This window comes from Cryptomeria japonica, chromosome 5, assembly GCF_030272615.1.
Source record: "Cryptomeria japonica chromosome 5, Sugi_1.0, whole genome shotgun sequence".
Taxonomy (NCBI): domain Eukaryota; kingdom Viridiplantae; phylum Streptophyta; class Pinopsida; order Cupressales; family Cupressaceae; genus Cryptomeria; species Cryptomeria japonica.
Window position 1 is genome coordinate 547,523,677 of NC_081409.1, and position 20,874 is coordinate 547,544,550.

Here is a 20,874-nt window from a genome sequence, read left to right on the forward strand (position 1 = left end):
CGATTAATTTTTTATAGAATCGGCGGAAAAATTTTTAAATTGCTATATTACTTGAAGTACTATTTATTATACAGGAGATGAGTACCAATGCAGCTGCTGCTCTATTTTAAACAATTTAAAAACATTAATTTGTGGACCATCTCCACCACAAAAATATGTTAGCCGAATTAAATATTCACAAAATTAAACTTTATCTCTTAGTATCTTACACAACTTATGCCATGGACCTGCCAAAAGGCTCAGAATTACACTATAGAGTACAATAATATTCTGTTATGAGAAATTTCCATTTATGAAGATTACAAAATCAGAGGACTATTTTTCTCTCATTTATTGTGTGAGTTATTTTCTTAACTATCATTGTGCTGCAGAAAGATTTATTGTAGTGCAGGTGATAATGGCACTGTTCTTAGGCTGGGCATTCAACTAGGCAGTTGGTTATCATTAGCCAACCCTCACCTACACTATCCTCACCTTCTCCAGGCCCTCTCCCATGATTAGACATTACTGTGCAGGACTCAAAAAGTTCACCAACAATTGCACTAATACATTGGCCACCCTGCAGAAAAACTGTGATTGCAAGAGTCATGGTATATGTGACTAATTACAATGATTGAGAATATCATAAAAAATACAACAAGAACAAAGACAACAATGAATTGGGTGTGTTTGCCGATAGTTGTCCTCAAAGACATCTATTATGAAGAAAAATACGCAAATCCAAAGTTCTGTGAAATTATAATGTTACATTCTTTTACCACTTGTAGTGATCAAAATGTATGGTTAATCTCCCAGAACTGAGAATTGAAAATAATCTATTACATGATTATAATGCAACATAAACACACAGGCCAACATTGTCTCTTCTATGTCCTTTTGATCTTTGAAAAGGTTCCCGTTTCCGAAAAGTAGGTACTCTGTGTGCCACTTCCAAGGTAGACTCCATGTGCCTGTGGATTTGTTAGTTCAATTCCCTGCAACACAAAAAAGACAAATCTTATCAACATTATGCCACAATAACAATGAAACACTCACTCCTGACTTCAAGATACAACTGTGTAACAACTGTGTAGATAAAATCCAATCAAAATACAGAATCAAATAGCTTCTAGCAATCATAGTCACACAAGTGAGAAAGAGACCAGCAAAGATATAGCAGAGGATACATGCAGTGGTAACTCATTTGGCCTCAAAATTGTACTCCATATTGAATTTGACTACAAACCTGAACAGGCGTGAATGCCAGACTTGATGTTAAACCTGAAGTTGCACCGCTGCTTCCATAATTCTTCTCCTTAAATCTGTAATGTCACATCATGCATCAATCTAGGCTACGGAACAACAAAATAACCAAAAACAATGATAACCTTGGTTACACTATCCCATAAATAATCACTTATACAACCAAAGAAGAGTGATTACTATTTCATTCATGAAAGAGTGCATATGACACAATAGAGGCTATGTTCCATAGTGTTTCCAGGACAGGGATAACAGAAAATGCAGGGATGCATTATGGGGTAGCAAAGGACGGAATGGATGTCAATTCAAAAATAGGAAAAATTTTAAAATATAGGAATTCAACTATTCATATGACAAGGCAGTCATCATATTCATTATATAACTTTATTACATAATATTAAAGCTGAGCTGTGAATTCACATAAGTTGACACACAAATTAACAAAATTTCATTGCTATCTTTAGAGTTTTACTGAAAGGCATAACCACAAAATGGCAAGATGTATAAATTATTAAAATCTGAAAACAATATACTCCATATCCAGGACACATTTCTCAATTGGGCATTTTAAGTTGGTAAATGTGCCTCTCTCTCTCTCTCTCTCTCTCTCTCTCACACACACACACACACACAATTTTGTTTGAAGTAAGGTTTTTAATGCTTAGACAACTGACAACCACGGTATACTGTAATTTGGTAATGCAATATCATTGAAATTAAGATCCCTAGAGCACTCCATTACTGATGACCCAATGAGGCATAGCAGCGCAACTTCAGATCTATACAAAGCCACTTTAACCACGCACAAATTACAGCTGCATATGAACTCAAAAATCTGGTATACAATACAGAGGGAAACATTATAACCATTGGGGAGAGATGTTCTTGCCTGCATACAGAGGGATGTATTTTGGGACAACAAAGGATGGGATGGATGTCAATTCAAAAATAGGTAAATTTTTAAAATATAAAAATTCAACTATTCATATGACAAGGCAGTCATCATATTCATTATATAACTTTATTACATAATATTAAAGCTGAGCTTTGAATTCACATAAGTTGGCATACAAATTAACAAAATTTCATTGCTATCTTTTGAGTTTTACTTTTCATTGCTAATGTGCATATACAACAAAGGACTGAAAGGCATAACTACAAAATGGTAGATGCATAAAATATTAAAATCTTGAGGAGTTAGCCTAGTCAGGGACAGTGGTTGGAGGAGTTAGCCTATTTTTGGACCCTTGTAGGCTAAAATGGTATGGATAAGGGGGTCAGTGATGCAATATCTTGAGGAGTGGTCTGTCTATTTGTTCTAGTTCAGTGTTGAGTTCAGTTCTGGTCTTCGTTTAATCAGTTTCTATCATTATATGAGGATTTCCTAATTTTTAGGGGAAAACTGCTAAAAATAGACATGGTCCTATTTTCATTGGCATGGCAAACTGTGGCCACAGCTTCTGACAGATTCAGTTTCTAAGCAATAATGAGGGAGATATGAATTTTTAAGTGATTCCCACAAGCAATTAATGTTTTAATGAAATAATAAAATAAAACCACGAAGTGCATCACTCAAATTTATTTAAGTGAAAATTTAATATCTCCTAAGTTGGGCGTTGCTTTTAGGGTTAAGTTGGGAACGCTAGAAGCAAGTTATGATTTTTAAAAACCTAATTGCTAAAAATCGTACTTTTTGGGTATTTAGGCAGCCAAGATGAAATTAAACCTCATTCATTGATATTGCGCATTTGACATTTCTTTTGAGCACTTGGCTATGGCGGCTAGGGTTTGGACCTGTTTTGGAGAGCGTGCATTCTTCAGAATTCAGTAGCTTTGAGATTGTGAAAGATCAATCGAATTGTTGCAGTTTGGTTGGCTTCATTCGGAAGTCAAATTGAATTAATTTGGGGCAGATTTGGCTTCTTACAAGGCAGATTTGTTGTAGGTTTCCTATTTACTGTTTTTCTGTTAATTTTTCTGTGGTTTGGAGGTTTCTTTTCCCAAACACATAGCTTGCTCATTTATTGGCGCCATCTTCCACAGTTTGGGTGCCCTTAGTATTAAATAAGAGCAGATCTGAATTGTTTCAGAATAAAAAATCAGAACTTTGTAAGTTGTTGATTGAATTCTTTTAATTCAATAAATTGGCTAAGGACCTGCGGGTATGCTTCTAAATTCTCCAGTTTATTGCTTCGGTTGATTAGTTTCATTATTCTTTCAATGTGTTGAGAATTAAAGAAACCCTTCTACAACTTCTGTCTATTTCTGAAAGACCATCTCTAATTTTAAAACACAAAAAAAAAGGAATAATAAATTACAGCAGGTTGAAGTATTGAACCAACAAGGGTTCATCACATTTCTCAATTGAGAATTTTCTTTAGTTAGTAACCCTCTCTCTCTCTCTCTCTCTCTCTCTCTCTCTCACACACACACACACACTTTTGTTTGAAGTGAGGTTTTTAATGCTTAGACAACTGACAACCACAGTATACTGTAATTTGGTAATGCAATATCATTGAAATTAAGATCCCTATAGCACTCCATTACTGATGACTCAATGAGCCATAGCAGCGCAGCTCAGATCCATACAAAGACACTTTAACCACACACAAATTACAGCTGTATATGAACTCAAAATCTGGTATACAATACAGAGGGAAACATTATAACCATTGGGGAGAGATGTTCTTGCCTGCATACAGAAGGATGCATTTTGGGACAGCAAAGGACGGGATGGATGTCAATTCAAAAATAGGTAAATTTTTAAAACATAAGTAATTAACTATTCATATGACAAGGCAGTCATCATATTCATTATATAACTTTATTACATAATATTAGAGCTGAGCTGAGAATTCACATAAGTTGACATAAAAATTAACAAAATTTCATTGCTATCTTTTGAGTTTTACTTTTCATTGCTAATGTGCATATACAACAAAGGACTGAAAGGCATAACTACAAAATGGCGGGCATTTTCTTAAGTTAGTATCCCTCTCCCTCTCCCTCTCTCTCTCTCTCTCTCTCTCTCTCTCTCTATGTTTGAAGTAAGGTTTTTAATGCTTAGACAACTGACAAACACAGTATACTGTAATTTGGTAAAGCAATATCAATTATATCATTGAAATTTAGATCCCTGTAGCATTCCATTACTGATGACTCAATAAGGCATAACAGTGCAACTCAGATCTATACAAAGCCACTTTAACCACACACAAATTATAGCTGTATATGAACTCAAAATCTGGTATACAATACAGAGGGAAACATTATAACCGTTGGGGAGAGATGTTCTTGCCTGTGGCCCAGATCCGAAGGGCAGATTCTCAGTTGCCTCAGGTTATCAGGAATTGGACAGGCAGATTTATGGGCGAACTGGTGTTCCTTGATAGAAATAGGTGTGGAACAAGTTCCTTTGCCTAAATGCATTTTTTTCTCATGGCTGGTTGTGCAAAATAGATGCCTCACTTGGGAGAATTTACATAAAAGAGAATTTCAAGGTCCTATACATGTTCTGTGCAATAACAGTGACGAATGCTCCTTGCATTTATTTTTGAAGTGTCCCTTTTCTAAGGAGATTTAGCAATTTTGGTGGGGGGCTTGGAATCAGGCTTGTAGTCATGTCTCTTTTTTAGTTGAATTCTGGGGTCATCTGTGGAATGCCCCAGCTAAAAATTATATTCTTCATATTGCTTGGAGTAGTGGGCCCACTTTGATTATTTGACAAATATGACTAGAGAAATTGCAAGATTTTCCAAGATACAGAAATGCAAGTTCATCAACTTTAGATGAGAATTATTAGTGTTCTTCAAAAGACAACTAATAGGCAAAATGTGATTTGCCTGCTCCCGTGGATCCAAGGAATTTGGTTGTAGTGCAAAAATTGGGTCTGGTTGAATGTGGCAAGAGATTCTCCTTGCCTAAGCAGGGTTGGAATGCCAAAAGGAAGATCCATTGGGATGGTTGTTGGTCGCTCCATCCTCATGGAGTGTTGAAAATTAATACTGATGTTTTTCAAGAGGAAATCCTAGACATGTTGGGATTGGTGGTATCAGTAGAGACAATTTGAGGGTTATCCTGTTCTACTTTTCTATGTATAAAGGACAACAAACTAACAACTTTATGGAAGCTTTACCTATTCTTTTTGCTTTGAAAAGGGGTTGTGCCTATTTGTATTTGATATGTTGAACAAGCAGCAGTGGGGTAGAGTGAATTGGCAATTGGCCTTGGTAATCAATCAGATTTCTAACCTTAGTGATTCTTTGGACTCTGTTACCTTTTGTCACATTTCCCAAGAGTGGAACAAGGTGGCAGATTGCTTGGCGAAATGGGTTTCTAAGCAGATGGGGATGTGGAGTGCTGAGAATTGGGGACACTTGTCCATGGAGTATTCCTGGATGATAGAAGATTTAGTTATGGAAAAAAGTGAGGTTATTTGGGGACCTTTAGAGGACTTTGACTGGCGGGTTGTCTTCTTTCCTGGTTTATGGCCCCTTGCTGGGCTTGTTGGTTTCTTCTGATTTGTACCGATTGCTTCTGATGAGTAAATTTTTACCCCTCTTTTTAAAAAATGAACATTGTAATCTGGTTTATGGAACTTTTTCTGCCATATTGTAGAATTTATTGGTTTCATCTTTCAGCCATGATGGCCTCATGTTCACAAGCATTATTAGTACTAGTAGTATTATGGCTGTGACAGGAATAACAGTTTAAGCCAGGTTGTGGTGTATGTGTTGAAATAGTAGCTAGCTCGGATACCTATCTATTGTATTTTAACTAGGTTACCGGGTTCGCCTCTGGGCCCCCCTGGTACGGGTCCGGGTTCGATCGGGTCCATGGTACGGGTCCAGTTCGAACTGGGTTCGACCAGGGTTCGAAAAACCCAAAGTGGGTTCGACCAGTCGAACCTGGGGTCGAACCCGAGCGGACCCAATCGAACCCGAGCGGCTGGGCGGCCCGTAAAGTCAAAAAACAATGCAAATTTTTATTTTTTTTCAATTCCGCCTTGTAAAAAGTGAAAGTTATAACCTAAAATTGACTTCTAAAACATTTTATTGACTCATTTCACCTCATTTGTGTTGCAAACAAAAGTTTTATGAGAGCAGGTTGAAGAAAGGGTGAACAAAATTTGGCTTCCAAGATCAAAGAGGAGTTGAAGATTGATTTTTGAAGCTTCAACAAGTGTTGCAGCATCATTTCCATACATTTTCAAGCTTCCATTGGCTACAAGAAGTAGGTTTTTAAACATTTTTTTCCAACTATTTTTGTTTCACAAATTGTCAAACATGAAACTTGAAATTTTTTTTCATTATTTAGTTTTTGTTTTTGAATATGTTTATATTATTTCTTGCCATAGGAACTAGAATTGCATCTACATCTTCCTCCATTGGCAATGAACAAATAATTGCAAAACAAAGAAATAATCCAAATTCTCCCTTATGGAAATATGTGGACATTATAAAACAACTTCTGGGAGGTGGGGGATTCCGTTGGAAATGCCATGGATGTAATATTGAACGTAATAGTTCATATTATCAGGTGGTAGGCCATTTGTGTGAAATAAAAGGAAGAGGCATCAAAAAATGCCCTGGAAAAAATGGTAAACCTATAACAGATGAGACAGTGATGAAATATATTAGGGAGCATGAGGCGGCAGAAAAGAGGGAAGCCCGTCGATTGAACCAAACCGCATCAAAGAAAACAAAGGGAATGCAAGGCCCTTCTAATCCCAGTATTGTAGTAGAAGACCACGCCTTCTTTGCCACAAATGAACCTCAAAGTGAACCACCCTTGACACGTAAAAGAACAAAGGGGCCTTTAGAAACCGCATTCCAAAATGAGAGTAGAGACAATGCTGACCAAGATATAGTAAGGTGCATTTATGCAAATGGGTTGTCATTCAATGTTGTTCGCTCCCCATATTGGAAGCAAATGATAAAAAGTGTTAATGAGGCACCAAGAGGGTATAAGAGCCCTGGTTATGAGAAGGTACGTCGAACATTATTGGAGAAAGAGGTGAAGAGGGTTGAAGATGCATTGAAACCCATAAGGGATTCATGGGTTGAGACAGGTGTAACAATTGTTTCAAATGGGTGGAAAGATGCTAAAAACCGTCCCTTGATCAATGTCATAGCGGTGTCCCCTAAAAGGGCAATGTTTTTGAGAGTTGTGGATTGTGAGGGCCAAATAAAAGATGGCCAATTTATTGCAGAAATTCTCATCTCTGCCATTGAGTCTGTGGGACCCCGCAATGTCGCCCAAGTCATAACGGACAATGCAAAAAATTGTAGAGCTGTTGGTTTGTTGGTTGAGCAATGCTATGATCACATCTTTTGGACACCTTGTGCAGTACATTCACTCAATCTTATGCTACAAAGGATTGGGCAAAACATAAAATGGATCAGAGATGTGTATGCAAAGGTTGAGGACATCCAGATGTTCATCACAAACCACATGTCTCAAGGGATTTTTAGAACCTACTCGAATTTGGAGCTATTGAAGGTAAGTGAAATAGTAATTTAATTTTACATTTTCTGATTTTTTTTTATTTCAATGTTCATAATATCATTGTGTAAGCTATATTGTGTATTCTTCTTTAAAGTTTGGCTTTATTTTTTAATCATTTGGCATCAATTTGTGTTACAGGTTGCTGAGACCCGTTTTGCATCAAACACAATCGTCTTAAGACGACTTGTGAAAGTTAGAGTGGCACTATGCAATATGGTGATCAGCACCAATTGGGCTGTATGGAAGCAAAGTAGCACTGAGAGGGCAGAAAAAATTAGGGATAGAATATTGAATGAGAAATGGTGGGATCTTGTTACATATCTCCTAAGTATCACTGAGCCCATCATGAGCATGATTCGCTATACAGACATGGATAGGCCTTGCATAGGTCAGATTTATGATGGCATTGACTCAATGCTTGAAAAAATAAAGGTCACTATAAATGAAAAAGAGAATGATCCTCAGGAGAAATTCTTCAAAGAACTGGAAGTAATTATTGTAGAAAGGTGGAATAAGATGACCACTCCTTTGCACCTTCTTGCCTATGCCTTGACACCTACGTACTATAGCAATCAGTTTCTTGATAAACCAAGAAGGATTCCACCATGGAGAGATCTAGAAGTATCTGATGGGTACAAGGCAGCATTTCTTAGACTATATCCCTATGATGATTTGCAAGATGTTGCTACAAATGAGTTCATAGAATTCACAAATGGGAATGGTCTAAGTGTTGATGCACTTCGTCATAGATCCACGAAGGATGCTCATAGCTGGTGGTACTTCCATGGCACATGCTTCCAACACCTACAACCCCTCGCTATAAAAGTTTTATCACAAGTAAGTTTAATTAATTAAAATTTTAAATTTACAAGTTTTAGTTTATTTATAGTTTACTTTGTCTTCATAGGTTGCTAGTAATTTTATTTTTATTAATGTATAACTTTAATTGTTTACTTTGTCTTCATAGGTTGCTAGTTCATTTGCTTCAGAAAGAAATTGGAGCACATACTCTTTCATCCACTCAGTAAAGTGCAATAGGCTGCTATCAAAAAGAGCGGAGAATTTAGTTTATGTGCATTCCAACCTACGTCTTCTTTCACACAAACAACATGACTACACACAAGGGGAAACAAAGATGTGGGATATAGAGCCAGAGCATACTGATTTGGATGCTCCTGCTTCTCAGCTTCTTGCATTGACACTTGATGACTCGGAAATTGAGCCAACTTATAGTGTAAGTGCAAGTGGCATTGGCTCATCTAATGTCAATGTCAATGAGGAGGAGGAGGAGGAGGAGGAGGATGAATTAAATGATCCATTTGATAATTAAACTTTAAGTTTATATTGTTGAAAGTTGAAACAATGATACTTGAATATTTTGTCATTTTGATATTAAACTTGATGTATATGATGCTATTATGGTATGATCATGATGCTATGATTACAAGTTTATGTTTGTTTTGTTGTTTATATGATGCTATGTGACATGCAAATTTTAATTCATGCTTATAGGCTTCATAAATATCAAAATATATATATATATATATATAATTTACAAGTATTTGTACTAACGAACCCAAACCCCTTTTCAAAATTTTGCCGTACTGGCATACCGAGTTCTTCGAACCCGAACCGGTGCCCGAACCCGAACCGGTAACTTAGTATTTTAATGTTGTCAATGACAATTAAAATACACATGTATTATCTATTATGTAAATCGAATTTTGGGCTGGACCCAATCATGTAGCGTGGAGAAAATTAATTGTAACTTGTAACGTGGTGACACTAAATATGTTATTGGGCTGGACACAAATGTAACGTGGAAGGCAATTACATATGTTATTGGGCTGGACCCAAATGTAACGTGGGAGGCAATTACAATGACAATATAATATAATTCGATAATCAATGTAAGCCGACTTGAGGGTTGGCGCTAAGATGGATATAAATATAACAGCAAATGAAGCCATTAGTCAATCATCATTATCAAATGCTATCTGCTCTCCTAGCAGCGATCCTTCCTCATGCGAACTTGTATAAGGCGATTGTGCAAACTCTTCAAGGTTGATTGAGGCGAAGTTGTCAAAGATCTTCATAAGGTCTCTTGTGCGAATCTGATCTAGACATCTGCTGCTTCTCCTAATCATCTGCTATTAATGAAGGGCTGCATTCGTCACCGATATCTTGAACAGCAACTTGAGATAAGTCATTGCCTTGTAAATTGTCTACATTTGAGATAATACATATCATATTTAAAGGCTGGGGGTTTTTCACCTCCAAGAGGGAGGTTTTCCCAGGGTATTGGTGTCTTGTGTCTTGTGTTTTATTGCTGTTACTGTTTATTCACAGTCTGATTATAATCTAATTGTTTAAATTAACATCTAATTGCTTAAAATTAACAGTATGGACATAGCTTTAATAAGGGAATCAACATTTCATTGTTCCATTCCTTAATAATAATGTGGTTGGATTATAGAACACTGTAAAACATCCCCAAATTGGTCACAAATTCATTTCAGAACATTTGAAAGAGTTTTTCTATAACTGAGACTGCTCTCTGGGGACAGCTGACAGCAGTTTTGGGGCCACTTCTGGATAGGCGGGTATAGGGGAAAGTCGGGGGACATTTCTGATGCACCCCTGGGTCCCTAAAAAGTGAAACATCACAGGGGCAGGGTGTTGTGACCATTTCACACATCGCCCCATCGCAAATGGGGACCCCCTCTTTTTGCTCGTTTTTCCCTTGTCTTTCGTTTCGTTTTTAGGATTTTGTTAGTCAGTTAGTTGTCTGGATTTAGGGTCAAGCCTTAGGGTTTTTAGTTTTGTCTTTTCGGGCCAAAATCCAGTCGTTTTTGAGAGCTTTTGAGCTTCCTTTTCTAGGATGCAAATTTTGAATGCAATGAATTCGCCAGAATGGTTTAATGTTCAATTGGAATGTTGATGCAGAGCTTAAATTTGTCTAAGTGTTGAGAGAGAAGTGTGAATTTTTGTCCGATTGAATATTTTGACTAAATTTTGACTTTTTTTTTTATCTTTGATCCTGGGCATTGGAAATGATTTGTTTTTGCCTTGTGAAGTGTTAAAATGTGAAAAATCATGTTATTTTGGCCTGCAGGAGCAAAATCGCTCCTGTCCCTCAGTAAAGGACGGGAGCTCATTTCCAAATATCTCACTATTCCTGCAGAGTCAAGACGAATTTCAAATTGGAAGTGATGGAGAACGGCGAGATCTTTCCATTGAATATAAATTTAAGATTTTCATGAGCACCGAAACGCCTCCAGGAGGAAAATCGCTCCTGTCCCTCAGTGAAGGACCGGAGCTACAAATCAAATTTTGCCTTGTCCTTGCGAGATTTCGTTGACTTGATGATTTGAAGAGGTCCAAAGGAAGATGCTTTACCAAATGAATATAATTTGAAGTGCTAACACAAAGGAGAATGGTCCAGAATGCAAAGTTCGCTCCTGTCCCTCTCCAAGGGACCAGGGCGAAGTACCTTATAGCCCCCGTCCCTCTCCCAGGGACCAGAGCGATGTCCTTCATTGGGCAAAATCCAGGCAAAAATCAAGACAAGTTTACGTCCAAAGGCAAGGAAGAGCGTGAGATGAACTCATTGAATACAAATTGAAGATTTTTAAACGTCCACAAGGGTCCCAAAAGGCCTAGTTCGCTCCTGTCCCTCTCCAAGGGACCAGAGCGATTTTTGTTATAATTGATTTTCTTGCCAAGTTGCAGACGATATCAAGGCATGGATGAATGGGGTAGAGCATGACGAGTCCATTGAATATAAATTTGGGACCTGATAAAGTGGAATGAAGGCCACAAGGGATGGATCGCTCCTGTCCCTCTCCAAGGGACCAGGGCGATACAGTGGTTCAAGGCCGTTCCTCCAAGTTCAAGACCTTCTAAGACAAGGAACGAGGGTGGCAAGGACATTTCAAGACATCTTCATCGAGCACAAGCACTTAAAGGTCATCACAATGAAGAGATTTACACTCTAAGACCCAGATCGCTCCTGTCCCTTAGGAAGGGACCAGAGCGATATCTCTATAATGGCGTAAATTTCAAAAGGCAAACAAGTTTCGAGCAACCAAGAGGGTCGAAAGGACATCATTTCACGTAATGAAGATGATTGCAAGTTGGTAAAAACAAGAACAAGCACATAATGATGAACTTCGCTCCTGTCCCTCAGGAAGGGACCAGGGCGATGTTGGATATATTGGCCACTTCATGCAAGATTTACGTAAGGTCAAAGTTTTGCGAGATTGGAGAAGGTCCATGGCATGATTAGAGGGTGATACAAAAGGATTTTGAAAGTAAAATGATCATCAAATTAAACATAGAGACCATATCGCTCCTGTCCCTCTCCAAGGGACCAGGGCGATTTGCTTTGGATTCTTCGTTTTGTTTCGAGTTCATGCCAAGTCAAATACTCCACAAGATCATACAAGGTTCGAGACATCGTTTGAAGATCACATGCAAGAGTCTTGAACGTCCAAACATCGTCAAACATGCTAAAAAGCTCACATCGCTCCTGTCCTTTGGACAAGGACCAAGGCGATCCCATCAAAAGCACTCATAATCCTTCACAGTCAAGGCAAGGCGAGGATGAACAAGGTAAAGGACGGCGTTTGGAAGACATCACAACGAAGATTGAAGTTTAAAGTTGCTAAGATTATGGAGAAAGACATGGATCGCTCCTGTCCCTCTCCAAGGGACAAGGGCGATGATCCCTCTAAATGTCCAAACACCACATGCAAACAAATGGAACGAGCATAGAAGGAACGAACAAAGATGTTATTCGCTCTACAATGAAGGATCGAAGATCAAAAATGCGAGGTCTACGTGAAAACATGGAGATCGCTCCTGTCCTTTGGGCAAGGACCAGGGCGATGAACACCCAAAGGCACTTATGCGCACATGCAAGGCAATCAAATTCGAAGGACCCATCAAAATGATTGATATTGAACGTGGAAAGGAAGGAGATGAACGTTGAAAACATGACAAAATCATGGATCGCTCCTGTCCCTCTCCAAGGGACCAGGGCGATGAGGTACGTCCCTTTCGTTTTCACAATTTTGGCGCCAAATAAACATTTCAAATTTTCCTTAAATGCTAAGTTCGATAAAATTGAAAATCCTATTTAAATTAGCATTTAATATGGCGTTGATCATTTATTAATTATTTTGCCTTTATTAAAAAATCGAAATTTATAAATTAAAACGAAAGGCATTTAATTAATCATTAATTAATTAATAAATAAATCGAATTGGAGCGCTCATATATGGAGGTCGGCCCTGCTATTTAATTAAAGAATCATTTTAAAAAATTGTTCTATCTCCAAGTCGGCCTAAGGGATGAACTGAGGTGCAAGCGCTATATATAGGGGGGTGAAAACTATTATTTTCACATCATTATTTTATCCTTCTACATGCGAATTGAGGAAAACGAAGATAGTGCGAAGTGTGGGGTGCGAATTCCATTCAAATCCAAGGTGGCGCTATTACATCAAAGGTGGTGCGATACTTCATTTGAGCGAATTTGAAGACCACACCAGAGGCGATATTTGAAGATCACGTTCAATCCAAAGGTGGCGAAGTTGATCTTTTGAGGATAACTTTGAAGATCATTTATACCTCAATTTGGCCTAGGCGAATTTTGTCTTTTTGCATTCTAGAGTTAGCTCTCTATTGAGGTATGGCGATTTGATTTTTATTGTTTTATTTGTTGATCGTCATATTTTAAATTTTAAAGTTTTGAATTTTGAATCTCTTAGCTCAATCATCGTTGTTTTTTAGGAAATGATAACTCTAGAGACTTATCATGACGTTTCCTAAAAAATTCTCTCTCTAATCTATGTTATTTATTGCAAAATCTAGTCCTTACAATGAAATGTTGTGTAGGTATGGCGACCCCGAAGGCGGGAGCATCCACCAGTCGCTCAGCTCTCATGAAAGAAGATCAGAGGACCGAAGAAGTGGAGACCAAGATCGTGTCGAAGTGGAGCAACATTGGAGATACAAACTTGGGGAACTTTAGCACGAAGAAGTTTCGAGAGGTCCCTTACATTGGCAAGCCATCACCTGTCGCCCGGAGAATAATAGAGAGTGGCATCATCAAGGCGGCCGGTTTTTCTCCAGCTATTCAGTGCCACGAGTTGATGATCGAGTGTGCCCGTCACTACAATCCACAGTCCAGGACAATTGTGTCCAATGAGGGAAACACTTTGGCGTACCTTTCAGAGGAAGCTATAAGTGAAGCTTTCCATCTTCCAGAGCACAGGGACATGATATATAAGAGCATTGAAGGAGCCAGATCAGTGTACGATGATGATCCAGATGCTTGCCTAAGCATAATCAACAAGAACTGGCTACTCAAGAGTCGTCCCCGTCTAAGCAAGGTACCGAACACACCGCACCGGATTGATTTCCAGGAGGAATACAGAGATTTGATTACTATGCTCAACCGAGTTACAGGAGCACCTCATGCCTTCTATTTTGAGAAGTGGATGTTTTACTTCATCCAGGTGATTGTTCAAGGAAAGGGTACGATACATTGGGCTAGGATAATTAGCCATTGCTTAGACGTACAGTTGAGGAGACTCAGGGCTACTAAGTCCTTCCACATGAGTTCATACGTCATCTATGCTTTGATCAGGAGTGTTGAGTACGCAGGACTACCTCACAGAGGAGTGATTGGAAGAGGACCCGGTGAGGTCAGAGCTTGTGAATCCTATACCTACTTGCATCATCCGCCAGGGAAAAACTACAAGTTAGTTAATGATACTTTCACGATGAACATCACAAGGACGTTGCAAGGTGGGATTCACAATAGATTATCTCAGGATGCCCAGGAATTCATCAAGAGGTACGGTGCTTGGTTCATTCAGTTTCCCAAATTCACTTACATTAGAGTGCATAGATGTCCTTTACCTCCATACATGTTGCCGAGGTATCCGACAGACAGAATTGTGTTACTTGAGGTAACAAGGCAGTTGGCAGCATATGTGAAGGCATTCAGACACAGACATCAGAATGGAGTTCAGGTACCTATTATTTTGGGTAATTCAGTTGAGGTATGTCCTAATGTCTTAGCCATGGATGACGCAGAGAAGGAGTTAGCCTTGTATTCTTTTTCATCTTTTGCTTGGAGAAATAGCTTTGATCCACATGGACATTTAGAGGAGACGGTCGGTAGAAGATTTAGACATGAGCATCAAATTGAGGATTTTATGATGAACCTCCTAGATGATCTTGAAGTGAAACGAAAGATACATTCTAGATTGCCTTTGGATTTCATCAGGAAATGCAGGATTTACAGAGTGGCCGACCAAGCTCAGGACAATGGCAGGCATATCCAGTCTTCCTATGATAGAGAAAGCAAAACAATAAGGTTGGATTGGAATGAGCCCGAGGTCGTGGATTTAGATGCTTTGATGGCACCAGTCTTGTCTTGTACTCGCAGATGGGTAGACGTTCAGCATCAGAAGTTGAGAGAACAAGGCATAGCTATGTCTTTCACTTTGGAAGAAAAATCAGCCGAAGGTGGAGCCAGTGTGAGTGAAGGCAATCCTAATCCTAGGAATTCAGGTGAAGGTAACCTTCGATGTGCCAGTGAGGGCAATCTCCATCCGAGAGGTTCGAAGAGAAAGGAAAGGTCAGAAAAGAAAGAGTCTTCCAAGAGAAAGCAAGGGGCCAACAAAGATCAAGCACCAGGTACTTCTTCTAGATCAGAGAATAGAACAATTCAAGTAGAAGAGTCCATGGAGTCTATGGTACAGAATGACAGGCAGAAGGAAGGACAGGCACGGCATGTTTCATCAGATGGATCTCTCCAAGACTATGATTTAGATGAAGATAATGAAATGACATCTCCTCCCAGACAAGAAGAAATAGTACATAAAGAGATTCAAGTTCAAGAGACAAGATCGAATATCCCAGATTGGTTGAAGGAAAGATTGACTAAGGTGATCGTAGTAGAGGACGAGGACAATGCAATTGATTTAGAGAGCCTTGTTGGACGCTCACATGAAGTAACAGAAAAGAAGAAGGCTACCAAGATGTCCAAGATGATTTGAGATGAGACTGGATCCAGAAAACTGCAGATAGCTACACCGGCAGCAGACAAATATGAGGGTGAGATCCTAGCAGAGGAATATGATATACAGACTTTTGAGTTAGGACCATCCACAGCAGAGCAGACTTTAGATGATGCCACCGACACATTTGAGGCATTGAAGGACAAGCTTAGAGAAGAAGTGGAAAAGAATAGAAAGCTTGAGAGAGAGGTCGGTGCATGGAGGACATATTTCAGTCACATCAATGAACCTTTGGGACGTCAGGATCCAGTTAGATCACCAGTGCAGGCATTGCCCCTTCAATCGATCAATGAAGCAGAGAGATTCAGGAACCTGGTCCAGCGTACATGTAGTTGGATGGATAGATCTCATACAGTGGCCATAGAGTTTGTTACAAGGATGACGAAGATTATTCATCAGGCTATCCAAGTTCTTGAGATAATCCACAGATTGATGGTAACAGTAGCTGCATTTGCCCATACCAAGGACGTTATCATCCCTGTCTTGAAAGTAATAAGACATACATCCAGAAGAATTTTAGCACAGGAGAGGATCTTGGAAGGTGATTCTCACAGTTTATTTCAGTGGTCAACCTTACTCCATATAAAGAGTGTTCTCTTCGAGGACATCAATGTTAGATGTGGTCAAGTTGAGGAGGTGATCAATCCGATCCAGGACAGAGTATTTGAGGTACTTCGTACCATTCTTGGCAGAAGGATCGAGGTCGAGACAGATGTGGATATGCAAGAATTTGAGGATAGAATCAAGATCATCTTTCGCAAGGACGCAGATGTTACAGATGAACAGTATGATCAGATGTATGCCACCATGCTCCTGATTGATAGAACGAAGGAACTTGAACCTACTTGGGACGCAGCTCTTCTAGATGCATTCGATCAGGTCATCCACTTAGAAGAGAGTATCAAGAATCTTCCCGAGATTCCAATCACAGAAATCGAAGGAATCGTGACAAAATTCATTGCATATGCTAAGAAAGAGAATTGGAAAGGGAATAAGATTCTAGATGAAAGGTTGTTACAGATGACATGACATCTTATTTCTCATTGGTTGATACCTCCTAGGTTTTTGTGCCAAATTTAATATTTGGCTATGTATTTAATATTGTTCAGTAAAAAGGAGGTCATTTGTAACAAACCCTAATTAGGGTTTAGGTGTCATGATCTTGTCCGTTGATTTACTTTCAATCTGGACCTTTCATTGTAACTGGGGATGCTATTTATACCCCCATTTTTCATTTCAATATATAATAGTGTAATAGAATAATAGTCAGATAATAGTCAATAGTTGATGTAAGAGAGATTAGAGTTAGAAGCAATTTTATTTTGTAGCAAGATTGAGTCTTGAAGAGAGAAATTCGAGCAATTGTTGTACATGATGACTTGGAAATCAATAAAATATTGAAGTTATGGTGTTTTGTTGCAAATTTCTTGAGTTATCTTCATGGTTGTTTGATACACTTGAATCGTGCTCAATCGAAGTAGTTTGTTAATTTGAAAGACTAAGTGTGAGATTTGATATTTGGTAGGATTCGTAATCCAAACCACTAGCTTCTTGCTGATTGTAGGAACGCCTTGTGTGGTCGACTGGAGAACATTTTGAGTCCTTAATCTTCAATTATCATTGTGTCTTGGATATGTACCTTCGTAGTAGTGTCCTTGATCTTTGATGCATTGAATACCATTATATTACCTTAGAAGATCGCACTAATTTCAATTGAGTTGTTATCTTATGGCAAAATTGAAGTTGGTTGAGTCTTGCCAAATCTCGTCTATACTAAGTCATTCATAGGGTTAGGCTAGATTAGACCTCTTTAAACCCTATCTTTTTGCTATTTTTTGAAAGTTCCTTTTAGTTTAGTAAAATCTTCGAGCTTTAGAATGCGTAAGACCCCTTGGAGGAAACAGCAAATCACATCATACCACTAAAAAAGCTTGTCCACACGTAGAGACCCTACTAAAAGAACCTTGGAGTCTACCTAACTGATCCTTTACGCGAATCTTCAGCAGTTAGAGACTATTTTCTCAAGAGAGGATAAGATGCCTATTGGTATTTTATTCTGTGTATGATTGTGTACAAAATACACGTCAACACAGGGACGACCAGAAAAACCCCAGGAACACATCCCTGTGCATGATAAGATATAAGTCTATAACTTCTATTTAAGATTTTAAATACAGCTCATTCAAAAAACATGAAGCAGGAATGAATGTTTTGAGTGCATGTCTAAAAACCTTTTGGCCACTTTAGCTGAAAACTTGTTTTGCCCAACTGATACTCGTAGTTTCCCACTTCCAGCCTGCCCTAGCATACCATATCCTTCTCCCAAACCATCTCCTGTTGTTCAAAAGGAAAGAAAATACCATAACTATAAGCAAAAACATTCTCTTATTAAGGTCGAAGAGTAGCTAATAGTTCAAATGCAAAGCTATGAATAATATCATTTACATGCAAATTATAAATCATATCTCAAAAATAAATCAACCCTTGCAAGAATTTAAACTGATTGTAAATTAAGAAAATAAAAGAGAATCCTTGTGTGCATTTTCATACAAAGGCATTCTAATGTCTTACCTAAAGAGCTTTCTTCAGGTATACCAAATTGCATCCTATTTGCAAGCTTTCGCATGTCTGTTACAGCATATCTGGGATGCAATAAGAATTAATAATTCTCATTTTACACCAATATTTTCCTCATCAAATAGTTAGAAAAAACTTGGCTGCTTAATGCTTGCTAATAGATTTAAGATACCTTTCTTTAAATTTACGCAGCCTTCGCCCACCTCGCTTCTTCTTGGGTTCAGAGTCTGGAACTGGCAGAGGCTTAGGTTGTTTTGCAGGAGGTGGTTCCTGCCACTTCTCAATTTTCTTACGTATTTCCTCTCGTAGATTTCGACCAGCTTTTCCAGTGAGGTCAGCTCTTGATGAATCTACTCGAGCTGCGAGTGTGGACTTTGCAGCCAATAATCGACATGCACGTATTCTTAAAGAAGGTGGCGTGCTTTGGAAAATCTCTGTTTGTTCAAGATAACCTACACGGAATTGAGAAGTTGCTGTGGAAAATCCTGCCAAATTCTTTTTCTTTGCACCTAGTAGTTGCACATTACAAGCAGGCATTTTAGCCAATGAAGAGAGACCTCCAGCTGTGCCCATCAGTTTTGCTGCTACTGCACTACCCACAATGGCAGACAAATTGGGGGCGATGTATCCCATCCTACTCTCCACAAAATCCAAAACCTTCTTTTTTGCCACATCAAGAGTAAGAGCTCTGTCACAAGCATCCAATGTTTTCTGAAGGTTTTCCTCTGACAGAGGCTTCCCACTAGTAGTAGATGCTGTGACAGAAACAACCATAATAATTGCAGAAGGTAAAAGACCCTCAAGATCAACCAGGGTTAGGTCAATCTCATTTCCAATTTTCTTTACAACTCGGGCATAATCAATTGGATGGTGTACGAGAGATTCTAACTCAGGAAACTTCAACCTGTAACGGTCCCGAATGAAGTTGTGAATGATAACAATTTCGTTCTCAATATCAACTGACAAAGCATTACAATCAACAATCAGCTGATACTCTGGTTCATCTTCTAACACTATCCCACTACTTGGAATATCATATCCCTTTTGCAAAGCTTCTTCAATTTTCTGAAAATCAAAAAACATCAACCATGATTAGTTTTGCATGAACAGATATCCACAGACCAAAGGTTTAAATAATTGATTTCCACAAAGCTGCAACCAGAGATTTTGTAGAGCCCTTCTATAAAATTTCATATTTTTGTAATTGGTTTACTTGAAACTAAATGCATAGCAATATTTTTCTTGAGGCATTATTGTGAATATATTAGATGAAAAGATAGAATTATAGATATTTGGTGGTCCCCTGGAGGGAGATGAAAGGCCACCTCATCTTCCTCGGAGCCTGTGCATGCAACTTGGTTGTTCTGCTTCGTGTTCCTTTGGCCACATTTGCTTGTTGTCTTGTTTTTGCTTGGCTGGTTTTTCGTTTGCCTTTATTGTTTTATTGCCTTGGTTGGTGTTCATCCCTCGTATGTGTGTGTTGTTTTTATCTTGTATGAGTTTAGTCCTGGTTCTATCCTTATTCCCTTTGGCCTGGGGTTCGGCCACAAGACTCGGTACCTTAAGCTTGTCCCGCTCGTGGCACATTGATGGAAGGGCCTTGCAGGAGCTAAGGGAATTAATAATGATTCGATGGACGAAGATAAACCCCCAGAACAGACTGAGAATAATAATAATCTTCAAAAACCATCATACAAGGCTGTGCTCTCAGCAGACGACAGTAAAACAGTGTGCCCTTCCTCTGCGGTGTTTCATGGAAGATTCCTGCGAATCTCCGATCGGGAATATGGAGGACTATTGGGGGTCGAAGGACATGGAGATAGAGATGGAGGGAACGTCGAAGGTGGAGATCCTGGAGGAGAAAGTAACGGTAAGACTCCCCCCTCTGGCCCTATTGTCCTCGTGCTCACCCCAAATGATGATATGGTTAAGGCTATTAGAAGTGAACAGACTAGATTAAAAAATGTGGCAATTTTCTTTGTCTGTATGGATGGAAATTCTTTGCCATCAAGAAAAAATTTTGATGATTGGATTTGTATTGTTTGGGGGAAAAAATAAGGTATATATATGAATTTTTCTAGAATGATGCATAAAGGATTATTTGTTCTCATTTTGAAGAATCACAGTATGCAAGAACGTGTTCTTAAGAAAGATTATTGGAATGTGGGTCAGTCGTTGTTTAGGGCTTTTCCGTGGTCCCCTAATGGTAACTTGGAGCAAGTTATTGCTAGGTCCTCCCCTAACTGGTTAGAGATTCATGGAGTCACAACTGAATATTGGCCCTTTCTGCTGCAATTGTTAAAACCCTTGGGGAATGTGTTACAAGTTGAAGAATCGAGGGTGACTCTCCCTCACTTGAATGCTAGAGTCCTAATTGCTCTTGACCCGGCTACCATTATCCCAGATAAAGTCTCTGTGAACTTTGAGGACACTCTGGTCTGGGATTTGGAAAT

The 20,874-nt window shown here is 38.8% G+C and overlaps 1 protein-coding gene across 2 annotated transcripts in view; it reads right to left on the reverse strand.

The window, feature by feature from the left end:
- Positions 1 to 659: 659 nt before the first annotated feature.
- The window catches only part of LOC131034555 (U4/U6 small nuclear ribonucleoprotein Prp31 homolog), a 30,493-nt gene continuing 10,278 nt past the window's right edge, over positions 660 to 20,874 (reverse strand). For both annotated transcript variants that reach the window (XM_057966067.2, XM_057966066.2), the window contains exons 4-8: positions 18,594 to 19,486; positions 18,416 to 18,486; positions 18,076 to 18,178; positions 1,226 to 1,301; positions 660 to 974 (exon numbers count right to left, since the gene is read on the reverse strand). In XM_057966067.2, coding sequence (XP_057822050.1) covers positions 867 to 974; positions 1,226 to 1,301; positions 18,076 to 18,178; positions 18,416 to 18,486; positions 18,594 to 19,486 — 1,251 coding nt within the window. In that variant the 3' untranslated portion in view covers positions 660 to 866. The remainder of the gene's footprint in view (positions 975 to 1,225; positions 1,302 to 18,075; positions 18,179 to 18,415; positions 18,487 to 18,593; positions 19,487 to 20,874) is intronic.